Source organism: Chrysemys picta, chromosome 13 (genome assembly GCF_011386835.1).
Source record: "Chrysemys picta bellii isolate R12L10 chromosome 13, ASM1138683v2, whole genome shotgun sequence".
NCBI lineage: Eukaryota > Metazoa > Chordata > Testudines > Emydidae > Chrysemys > Chrysemys picta.
This window is the reverse complement of record NC_088803.1, coordinates 26,962,720-26,975,184: the sequence shown is the minus strand read 5'-3', so window position 1 is coordinate 26,975,184 and position 12,465 is coordinate 26,962,720. Positions and strand designations below refer to the sequence as shown.

Genomic DNA, 12,465 nt, shown 5'->3' with positions numbered 1-12,465 from the left:
AAGGAAAAGTATTGCTGAGAGTGTGTTGCAACCACTTACCAATTTCTCCTAAACACTCAGCACTTTGAAATATCTGAAGGCACAAGAACAAATTCCTTCTGAGGGCTAAGCACCTGAAATCCCCCTTTGAGCGCTTGCCTTTTAGTTAGCATGCATAGAACATTTCGCAGCTGAAAATTAAATGGCCAAAATATTGAGCCTTAAGATATCAATTTTGTAATGGAAATGACAATTGACAATAAGGGTGCCATTGGGCACCGCAGTAATACCATTGTTTCTTCTTAGCTGGAAGCAGGTCCCTAACACGTAGTTATTTAACTGTCAGTGATAAATTAAAGATAATATTAGTCATGATTTAGTCCCTATCAGCTTCTTCAAACCATATGCCAAGTCCAGAGCCACGCTAGGAATAAGATATTGCATCTCAGTCTGCAATATCCTGTCCACTACATGCAACTTCCATTTCAATAACACCAAACATAAAGAGGATATTCTAAATAAGAGCGGTTTATAGTTAAAGCCAACATGAGAGCCTGAGACTGCCTGAGCCTGCTTCCCACACAAGTTCACACGAGTCAAATCTTACTAGATTCACCAGACCCAAGAGAAAACAGCCAGAGATAACAAATATAACATGAAAAATTATCAACAGCAAGAGTGATCTCACAGAGTACCAGGATCAAGAACAAAGCAAGGTCCTGCAGGGCTACAGGAAGCCAGCCAGATAAAAGTGCATTCCAATTTACTCTTCCTAATAACATACAGGAAAAGAAAACTAACCACCCTGTGGGTCTCCCCATCTGGTTGTGCTAGAGGTGACAGCGCAAGGGCTGCTTCTCTTTCCAAACCTTTCTCCTCAGAGCTTCCCCCACCTTCACCATGACAAACATTTGGGAAACTTAAAATTAATGCCAGACTAAAAACCCCTTTAAACTGTTTCGTCCAAGGATTTCCAAAGCTTTTCTGACAAGGGAAGAGAGGACAAACCCTGCATCCATTGATTCAGCTCATGGCAAAGAGCGATCAGGGCTCGAAAAACCCAAACCTTCTCTCTTCCCTTCCCCTGCTGTTTTGGAGTCCATGGGCCCTGTTGTGTTCTGATTGTTATGTAAAACAGGCCCCTTTCTCCTGGGGCCGCTCAGAGCTCGCTTGTAAACAGAGCCTGCTGAATGAATAGATGTTCAGTTTACAAAAGATCCTTTGCTTAAAGCAAATTTGCCTCTCAACACATGGCCAAACTCTCACACAATAAATTAACTATTTGGCAGCCGCCAAACCTTTGCTGGAGCCAAACCAATTAGGACTTTAATGTGATCCCAATTTCCTATTTCTGAGACAGGGTGGAACCAGGGAGAGGGCGAGAGGTGTGTGTATTAAGTAAATCCCTCTTAGTTTATAAATCTTTGCCAATCATCCCAGATAAACCTGTCATCCACAGCTCTAAGATCTGCATCACACTAACCTTCTTGAATGGAGGGCTATGGGAAATCGCACATGGTATTCAGTGCGTCTGCCTCCCAACATGTGTTTTTCATACTTTGGCAATTCAATCATTTAAAAAATATTTACTGAGCTTTGTCTTTAATTAGAAAAACATGTCCACAGATAAGACAAGCTTAGCACAAGTTAGTGTTTCTGAGCTAGAAATGTCATACATCCGAGTGATGTCACAAGATAAACCCAGTCCCCTGCCTGAATATGGCCCATCAGGGAGCCAAACACCTTGAACACTTTTTCCCCTCCCTAACAAAAACCCTATAGAGTCCCGAATATCCAACAGTATCTTGGTCCCCCACAAAGCTATGGGTAAGTGGGAGGGAAGATCCTGGCTGCAGACTTGAAAGGCTGCTGGCCGGGTTCCTTGAACAGAGGAGCCAGGATGGTGGTGGAAATCCTGGGAGCCGTTGGGCTCCATGGTATTTTAGCATTCGGAATCAGCTAAATCACTCCACACTCTGGCTCTTGGGCTCCTCACACATGTGAGTGTGTGCGTGCGCACACACACACACACTTACTCAGACATTGCTTTATTGAAACTCCCTATATCTGGAGCCGCGACTGCTTTAGACAACAAGAAGTTCTGGATAAGCGTATCGGATAATCTTGTTTGCAGTGTAACCACAAAGACTACTGAAGATTTGGTACCAAGAAATAGCCTTTGGAGTACAGTCTCCTTGCAAGGCCCATGTAACCTTCATTAGATCTAAGGAGGTACGGCCTCGGAGAAGGAAGAGCCCACATGGCTTTTAAGCATTTCTGTCTTTGAACAGCATCTAATCAAGAGGCTGATATCTCTGCGGAATTTTGGCAACAACAGTCAGTGGGGTTAGAGACCCAAATCTGGGAAATATGTGTTGTTTCTTAAGTTATGTCTTAATACCAGATAACATAAGATATGGGTCACTGAACATCTTAAGAAATACGATAAGGGCAGGCATTGCTGTTGGAACAAGTTCTATGGAAAACCCACAGCTTCTCCAAGGCTGCAGTGCAGGAATCCAGCATTTTGTATCTGACAGGACTGTGTACGAGCATGGTGTGGTGGTAGTGCCTGGGCCCAGGCTCTGGAAGTTGGGACTGGAGTTCTGCCAGCTCAGCACGCTAGCCACACCTCAACCTTTAGTCTTGCAGCAGCTCCGTCCCTGAAAATTATACAGCCTGCTTTGAGCTTGGCGAGAGGGGGGCTCAGGGCGCCTTTGGTAACTCCCTAAAGATCTGGCATGGGGAGAAAGGCCAGTTGGCTACCCCCAGAAGATGACCTAAGGAGAGAAAAAGCCACCAGTCGCCTCCCAAGCCTCCTGTAAAGTGTCCACCATTCGGCGAGGTGTTCTATAAATACTTGTCATTACTATCACGATGGAGGCATGCTGTTATAGCAGCAATAGGAATAGCAATAAATGCTTCATGTGGCTCATTACAGGAAATCACATGGTGTGGGGAGCAGAGGCTCTCCCAATGGCATTTTCCTCACAGGACCATTCCTCTTCCCATCACAAGAGTTCCAGAGCCCTGAGATCAGTCTCTTCCCCTACCCCAACAACCAGGAGGCCCCACATCAGAGATGGCAACATTTTGGGCAGGGTGGGGAGGGCAGTAAAGGCTGCAAAAGGTGTCACATTATGAAGTTGTCCATTGTCTAGCTGGGAGCGTAGATCATCCCAGCATGTTCTGCTCAGTATCCCAGGCCCTGCAACTGCTGTACATGGGGGACAGCAGCGTGAGATCCACCTCAAGATCTGCACCTAGAAGTTACAGTAATGAGTGCATTAGAAATGGCTGGGCAAACACATACAAGAGCCACATTGGCCCCAGGTGATATATTTGGAGGCACTTGCTATTACAACAACAGAGTCCCCAGATACTAGGAGAAGGGGAGACATTAGAGACAGCAGAACTAGCCCTTTATTGGGTTTTTTTATTGATTCACTTTAACAAAGACAAGCTTAGATGGTCTTTAAAAGCCGCAGCAGTATTTATCTACAGCACTGTTTTAAATTAATGGAACATCAGGTACATACCTGCTTTAGACAGTTCCTTCTGAAATGATCAATAGAAAAATGGCTAATATTAACATTTTAAATTGCCAGCTAGTTCTGAAACCTGGCACCCCAATTAGATGATTTTTTGGGTGGAATGAGATGTTTCAAGCAGTGTTATTATGTCACTGTTCAGGCTCCAGTCAGGCCAGCAGCACATGATTTAAAGCATCCTTACAACCAGAAGGGTGAGGGCTATTTTCAAATGAAGTCTCAAATTTTCAAGAATGCTGTACATTCAAGGGAAAAGCTGCATGAAGACTCTGACCCCTCAAAGGATGCAGGGTTCTCTGCCCACTGATCTCGTGTCTCTGCTTGTAACTTAAAGGTTGATTTATAGAACAAAGTTCAGCTGAAGAATAACTCATTACTTGTAGCAGTTCATAGAATCATAGAATATCAGAGTTGGAAGGGACCTCAAGAGGTCATCTAGTCCAACCCCCTGCTCAAAGCAGGACCAATTCCCAGCTAAATCATCCCAGCCAGGGCTTTGTCAAGCCGGGCCTTAAAAACCTCCAAGGAAGGAGACTCCACCACCTCCCTAGGTAACGCATTCCAGTGTTTCACCACCCTCCTAGTGAAATAGTTTTTCCTGATATCCAACCTGGACCTCCCCCACCGCAACTTGAGACCATTGCTCCTTGTTCTGTCATCTGCCACCACTGAGAACAGCCGAGCTCCATCCTCTTTGGAACCCCCCTTCAGGTAGTTGAAGGCTGCTATCAAATCCCCCCTAAAGTGCTTCTCTTTCCAGACGGATGGGCTTTTTGTTGGGGAGGAGGGGGAATTTTAGCACTAATGAAAGGTGCAGCCTTGACAATCCTGGAGACTGAAGTTTATATAGACAACAGAACAGACATCAGATGGTATCTTCCCTGTTTAATTAGACAGGCTTCAGGTGTGGGGAAGAGAAGATGGACATAGGGACAATTTTCTGCCACAGACTTTCTTTCATTGATACTCTCCACAGGAGGCAAGGACAAGCCTTGGAAAAATAGTTTCAAACTGCCTGGAAGAGTTTCAGGTGAATCACTTATCTGGGTTAAAGCACTGGATCCATAACTTTCCGTACCAGAGGACTTGTGGCGCCTGATTGCCTTCTCACTTACAGCAGTTTTATGCCACACTAACTCCACAGATGGACTCATTCCTGATTTACACCAACAGAAGTGAAGGCAGAACAGGCTTTTTTTCTTCTTTTTTTAATTTTAGAGGCTTAGTGTAAAAATTGAGCTAGCTGTGAGACTTGGTTAAAATATGATGGAATTCTTAATAACGGTCTCAAGTTCAGTGACTTTTCATTTCAACATTGCTCTGAAGCGAATCAGTTCATGAGTTCTACCTCACATATGTGCTGTTTTCAATCCAGTGCTCAGAAAAGTCACACACCATATTCAAGAAAATGCTTCTCTTGTTCAGCCAGTTCAAAAGATTCAGGGCCCACTTCTGATCTTACCTACTCTGGTATAAAGGAAGAGTAACTCTACTAAAGCCAATGAATTTACCCCAGGGTAATAGCAAGGTCAAGTCCCTAAAAGATCAGTTTTATTTTCTGAGCATCAGAAAGGGATATGGAAGTGAAGGCTAGTATCTATTTTAAAGTAATCTGAAATTTTCCGAATTTCAAACACCCAGGGTCACCTGCATTCCCACTTGTATTCTGAACTATCAGCTTCATAGAAAACATTTAAGGATTCCACAGTACTTTATCAATGCAGCCAGTAAATTTGTTCATTAATGTAATGAAAACATTAGCCAAATAACCAAGCCAATGCATATATTTGGCATTACTGACATTATATGCCCACTCCTGCTGACTTGCTTTCTAAATATCAAAGACAAAATGCAAAGGTCCTTGGACAAATACTACACTTCACTGTGCAGTAAGTGTTGGCATCAAGCTCCTTAGTGTTCAGCTGCTGCCCATATGGTTAACAATAACTGATACTTCACACAATTTTTTTTGCCTGCTTTTTATCTACTTACATGGTCTCCATCATCATAATATCTGAGCACCTCACAAACATTGGTACTTTTATCCTAACAGAACCTCTGAGACGTAAGGAAGCATTCCTCTTCCTATTTTACGGATGGGGAACCAAGGCATGAAGAGGCAAAGGGTACGTCTAGACAGCAATCCAGAGATTTAATTGCAGCTTGTGTCGACATAGCTGACCTAGGTTAGATCATTGCTACTTCTAGTAAAAACAGCAGTGTAGCTGCGACAGCAGCAGGGGCTAATCTCCTGAGTGCAACCCTGCCCAGGATACTGGGTACAAACTTGAATGGCTGCTGGCCATGCTACCACTGGTTGTGCTGCTGCAGCTTCACTGCTATTGTTACTAGAGCTAGCTTTGATCTCCTGATTGCAGTGTAGCCTAGATATGCCCAAAAGGCTATGATCCAGTCAAGCATTTAAGCATGTACCCATTGACTTCAAGGTGGCTACTCTCATGCTTGAAGTTACATACATGCTTCAATGCTTTGCTGGATCAAAGCCTGATTTCAATGGGAGTCAGGTGTCTACATACCTTTGAGGATCCAAGCCTAAGTGACTTACCAAGGTCATATAGAAAATTTGTAGCAAAGGCAGGAGATGAGCACAGGTCTCCGGAGTCCCACTCTAGTGCATTAACCACAGGACCATCCTTCCTCCCCCTTGAATAGCTTTTCTGAGTAGGGTATTAAGAGATCATCTTTTCACCTGGTGCTTGGTCCTACACCAATATGCATTCTTGTCAATGCCTGCATAACTGACTGCAAATCATTCTGCACCACAAACAGGTCACAATGGGACTTTTTGCAAGACACATGCAAGCTGAAGAGCACTCTTTTTCATAGCCTGCGAATATGTGACATGTAATTACATGATCTAACTCATGTTATTATAACGTGACCTCTCTACTAGAGTTTACTTCTCTCAGCAGCCACCTTGGCAATATGGTGTTTTGAGTGTGCACGGTTTGACACGAAAATATTTTTAACTGGATTGATTGCATAATACCCTTACTCCCACCACATCCCAGTACATTTTTCCACCACACAACAAGGATTTATCCATCATCTGTAGTTTCCTTCATTTGGCAATTCCTTAAGTAACCAGGCATATAGCTTTTCTGGCTGTTTCTACATTACTGCTGGCATCTGTCTTTAGGCAGATTCCCTTTCAGGCCAGCACATTTCATTTTAAAATGCTCTAATTTTCTTTGAACTTTGGTATGCACTTTCAGTGGTTGCCTCGCTTCACTGAACTCAACTTGTCAACACAGACACACTCAGGATACAGTGATCTTAGCGAATACCGATCCTATTCCACAGTTACACAAAAGCATCACAATGTGATCTCTCTCTCTCTCTTCCTGCACCTTACTACTCAACCCACTGTTGCTTGAAATCAATTCTGAACACACAGGTTTATCCATAAATTAACAAATGCTGCACATGTAAGAAAAGATGAGAAGAATGAACGGGAGGCTATTACGGCTATATACACACACTAACCATCTATTCCACTCATTGGCAGCAGTAATGTACTTCCCTGCAGCCCTGCCAACTTTACAGCTTTCAAAGAAAAGGATTGCAACTCTTCCTAGAAGGAGACCTGTTTCGGTAAAGTTAGTTAAAATGGAGCTCAAGTTAATCACCTTCGTATCCCCAATGGAGCACTCTGCAGGCTGTTATATAGCAACACTGGAGTGCTCTGTTACACACATACATGCACACAATTCTGTTTCTAGTTCATTTGGCTGTATGTCTGATAGGAAGGACGTGTGTAAACATGCCAGTTAGTAGGTTTACTGAGATTTTGCAGTGAAGAACTATTACTATCAGAGAGCAAAACAAAGACTCCTACATTCTGATCTTCCAATTTGATCTGCAATCCAGTTCTATTCTGTTCAATTCATTTTACACAGATATACGGTTGCTTTACCAGCCCAGAGAGATGTAAAACACACTTGCACTCAACAACAGAAAGTACTTTGTCATGGAGTATTTACAAACGATAGAACAATATCAAGTTGCAACAAGTCAAAAATGTTGCTTTATGGGGACAATTACCACTTTTCAGTGTAAAACGTCATTTAATACAGGGTTAAAGCAACCACCCTGACCAGCTTAAGATTAAGTAGTTTCAGGTTTTAACATTCCCTCTAAACTCATGCAGTGTAATGAAGATGCGTGGGCTAGTGGAGATAGGTGCAGTCTAGTGATCCAAGCACAGGACGCTACTCTGATACTGACTTCCCCTGCAGCCAGGCATTGGTGACAACCTTTGCCTCTATTTCCCCATCTGTGAGAAGGGAAGGATAACGGAAGTAATTCACAAGAGGGTTGTAAAGGATTAGTTAATATTTACTGAGTTTTGAAAAGGGGAAGTACTTCATAAGGGGCCTAAATACACTAGAAAGTTTGGCCACTTTAACTATACCAGTATAATTAAAGCATTACAACAGTACTAGCATGGACAGAGTTATACCAGTGTAAAAGTGTTTATACCAGTATAGCTTATTTTGGATCAGAAGTGGAATAAGCTACACTAATATATGGCACACCACATGTAGTCCACATGGGGAGTTATTCCAGTATAGCTATATGGGCTTAACTATACTGGTATAATGGTCAAAAAAAAAAATCACCCTCCTAACCAACATATTATAGTGGTACTTTTCTAGTTTAGACAGCCCTAAGCATTTGACAGCTTCATTCACAAGCGAACACATGTTTAGTCATATTAATTTTTAAATTAGGTTAATAGGACATTGCTCAATTTCTTGGAGTAATAGATCTAGTAGAATTGCAGAAAAACCTTACATTTGTTATGAAAACAATGTCCCAGACAAAATGTGTACAATCTTCAGTTATCCATAAAACATTTCCCTTCAAAAAGAACTGAAAAGGTTTTGCTCAAAATTAAGAATACACTTTTGTAAATTCCGAAGCCAAGTAGAGCGAATCAAGCTTTTTAAGACCAACAGGCCCAATCCTGCACCTAATTCCTTCTGGGTGAACCCACATGTCTACAAAGAGCCTCACTGAAGTCAATAACTCCACATGCATGTAATGGTTTCCTGCACCTGCCCAATAGCTAGACTGAGCCCAGAATGATTAGCATGCTATCTTAACAACATTTGAAATCATCATGGTCTCACAAGGGGTGAAATATACCCCAGTGCAAAACGCCAGCAAATAGCCGCTATAACAATTAAACCCTTGCACTTGTTCACTGTCCAGAGGTGAATTTTACCCTATGGGCCCATCCTGCCCTCACTGAAGTAAACAGAAATCTTGCCATTGACTTCAATGGGAGCAAGAATTGGCCTCAAAATATCCTGAGATATCTGAGCTGCAGACTTCCTTTCTCCAGGCCAGACTAACAGTCATCGACTGCAACCACGACAAAAAGAGGCCCATTCCAAACCCACACTCACTCCCTCAGATCTCTCTCAAAAATGCTGCTTTGGAGATGAACATTTCTCCTGTTAGTCTGAGCCAAGAAGTAATTTCTTTTAAAGTTTCCACAAAACTGAACGCACTGTTTGAGGTTTTGTGTGTTTTTGTTTTTTTAAATATCCTTTGAAGGAAAAAATTAAGACTTTGGGGCTCTCAAGTTTTCCACAGATTTAACCCGCAATAAAGGCAATGGAATTTGATATTTTTGAAGAGATTTGGTGAACAAATAGAAGTTAGATGAAATCAATGACAGAACAGAAGAACACTGGCCAGGGTGAGGGAGAAAGTGGTTTTGGACATCTGGAGGGGATGTGGCAGAGATGCTTAGCAAAAGCATTCACAACTGCCACCACCCAGTTTCCAATACACCTTGATCACACCTAATGCTAAGGTACATTGACTCCAGAGGAAGGGCGCGTCCCCCACTCCACATCCACCACATCTTGGGGTGCCCAGCCTGCTTAGGCTTGAGACCAATATCTACTCCCATAACACAATCTCCCAGGCCCTGTTGAAGCAGGCAGCCCTGCAGCAAATGCACTTCCTTCCCCATCTCCCTGCAAAAATAAACAAACTGTGAATGCAGTCAGGAGTAACATTAATTTACACACTATTTTCAGCTGCCATTCCTTCTTGACAAAAGAAGCACCAGCTACCCAGCCAGTGTGGTCATCAAGGGCAATCCATCCAGATCCACGTTCCCACCATGGAGAACTGTACATTCGCGCAGAGCTTTAAGGGCTGTTTCCAACAGCAGCTCATTCCCTGCCCCCCCAACACAGAGAGAGGAGTGAAATGGGCAGGCAATTGTAACTAGATTGTTCTTAAACATTGATTCACTGCTCCAGATCCCAGTGGAAGGGGTAGGGGGAAGGAGTGGGCCCGGGGTAGGCAAGACAGGGGGATGGGGATCAGAAGTAATGAGGGAAGCAGGGGATGGGGACCTAGGAGGAAGGGGAATGCTGGTGAGGAGCACAGGGAAGGTGGTAGGGATGGATCACGGAATGGGGACGCAGATGAGGGATCAGGGGAAGGGAGGCGGAGCATGAAAAGAAATAGGTGGGGTGAGAGCACAAGGATCAGGGATACGGATTCAGAGAGATCAGGAATGGGGAAATGCTGTGAGAGGCTCAAGGATCGGGGCCCTGGGGGCAGGACATGGCTAGAGGATGGGTGAGGGGCTCAGGGATCGGGGCCCTGAGGGCAGGATATGGCTACGGGATGGGTGAGGGGCTCAGGGATCAGGGCCCTGGGGCAGGACATGGCTACGGGATGGGTGAGGGGCTCAGGGATCGGGGCCCTAGGGACAGGGCGGTGGGATACGGATGGGGGATGAGCGCAGGGATCAGGGAGCTAGGGGTGAGGTGGGGGATGGGTGCAGGAATAGGAGCGATGGGGGCAGGGCAGCGGTGGGAAAGGGGCGATGGGGCAACGGGGACAGGGCGGGGGGATACGGATGGGGGATGAGTGCAGAGATTGGGGAGCTAGGGGCGGGGGATGGGTGCAGAGATAGGAGCGATGGGGGCAGGGGTGGGAGAGAGGAGAGGGGTGATGGGGACAGGGTGAGGGGACACGGATCGGGGATGAGCGCAGGGATCGGGGAGCTAGGGGCGGGGCGGGGGATGGGTGCAGGGATAGGAGCGATGGGGGCAGAGGTGGGAGAGGGGTGATGGGGACAGGGCGGTGGGATACGGATGGGGGATGAGTGCAGGGATCGGGGAGCTAGGGGCGGGGGATGGGTGCAGGGATAGGAGCGATGGGGGCAGGGGTGGGAGAGGGGAGATGGGGACAGGGCGGGGGGATACGGATGGGGGATGAGCGCAGGGATCGGGGAGCTAGGAGCGGGGCAGGGGATGGGTGCAGGGATAGGAGCGATGGGGGCAGGGGAGGAGTGGGAGAGGGGCGATGGGGACAGGACGGGGGGATACGGATGGGGGATGAGCGCAGGGATCGGGGAGCTAGGAGCGGGGCAGGGGATGGGTGCAGGGATAGGAGCGATGGGGGCAGGGGAGGGGTGGGAGAGGGGCAATGGGGACAGGGTGAGGGGACACGGATCGGGGATGAGCGCAGGGATCGGGGAGCTAGGGGCGGGGGATGGGTGCAGGGATAGGAGCGATGGGGGCAGGGGAGGGGTGGGAGAGGGGCGATGGGGACGGGGCGAGGGGACACGGATCGGGGATGAGCGCAGGGATCGGGGAGCTAGGGGCGGGACGGGGGATGGGTGCAGGGATAGGAGCGATGGGGGCAGGGGAGGGGTGGGAGAGGGGCGATGGGGACGGGGCGAGGGGACACGGATCGGGGATGAGCGCAGGGATCGGGGAGCTAGGGGCGGGACGGGGGATGGGTGCAGGGATAGGAGCGATGGGGGCAGGGGAGGGGTGGGAGAGGGGCGATGGGGACAGGGCGGGTGGACACGGATCGGGGATGAGCGCATGGATCGGGGAGCTAGGGGCGGGGCGGGGTGCAGGGATAGGAGCGATGGGGGCAGGGCAGGGGTGGGAGAGGGGAGATGGGGACAGGGCGGGGGGACACGGATGGGGGATGAGCGCAGGGATCGGGGAGCTAGGGGCGGGGCGGGGGATGGGTGCAGGGATAGGAGCGATGGGGGCAGGGGAGGGGTGGGAGAGGGGAGATGGGGACAGGGCGGGGGGACACGGATCGGGGATGAGCGCAGGATCGGGGAGCTAGGGGCGGGGCGGGGGATGGGTGCAGGGATAGGAGCGATGGGGGCAGGGGAGGGGTGGGAGAGGGGAGATGGGGGACAGGGCGGGGGGACACGGATCGGGGATGAGCGCAGGGATCGGGGAGCTAGGGGCGGGGGATGGGTGCAGGGATAGGAGCGATGGGGGCAGGGGTGGGAGAGGGGCGATGGGGCAATGGGGACACGACCGCGAAGTGAGAGAGGGGGCCGGGGCGGCGGGAGCCGCGATGGGGTCGGGGGACGCTGGGAGGGAGAAGGGCGGACCCGGCCCCCGCTCTGCCCGGGAAGCGGCTCTTACACTGGAAGGCTCCCGGGATCCCCACCATGGCCGGACCGCTCTTTGTTCCGACTGCGAGGCGGGCCGCGCCGGCCAGACACCGGGACGGGACAGGAGATTGGCGGCTACTACTGGCAGCCAGCGCCGCGCTAGGCAGGCCCCGCGCAGGCCCCGCCCCTCAGAGCTGGTCCCGCCCCTGGGGCCTCGAGCCCCGCCCCCGATCGGCGCGCTTACGTCATCGCGCACTGAGCGAGGCTCGTTTCCCCTCCTTCGCAAGCCCTGATTGGCCTCCGTGGGCAGCGTGTGGGAGCCGCTTGGATCTGAGTGGGGCGAGGGGGCCGGGTGCTGAGCGTCTGTGGGGACAAGGGCGGGGGATGCTGGGGACGGGAGGGGCTGGGGGATGCTGGGGACGGGAGGAGCTGGGGTGGGGGATGCTGGGGGCTCAGGGGGCGGGAGGAGCTGGGGTGGGGGATGCTGGGGGCTCAGGATGCGGGAGGGGC

At 48.6% G+C, this 12,465-nt stretch overlaps 1 protein-coding gene across 3 annotated transcripts in view; it reads right to left on the bottom strand.

The window, feature by feature from the left end:
- Positions 1-12,188, bottom strand: part of CBFA2T2 (CBFA2/RUNX1 partner transcriptional co-repressor 2) — a 94,536-nt gene extending 82,348 nt beyond the window's left edge. Inside the window, exon 1 of one of the 3 annotated variants that reach the window (XM_008168139.4) lies at positions 11,987-12,188. In XM_008168139.4, the coding sequence (XP_008166361.1) occupies positions 11,987-12,014 (28 nt within the window). In that variant the 5' untranslated portion in view covers positions 12,015-12,188. The remainder of the gene's footprint in view (positions 1-11,986) is intronic. The other 2 variants (XM_008168140.4, XM_042854976.2) reach the window with 2 other exon arrangements.
- Between the last annotated feature and the right edge of the window lie 277 nt (positions 12,189-12,465).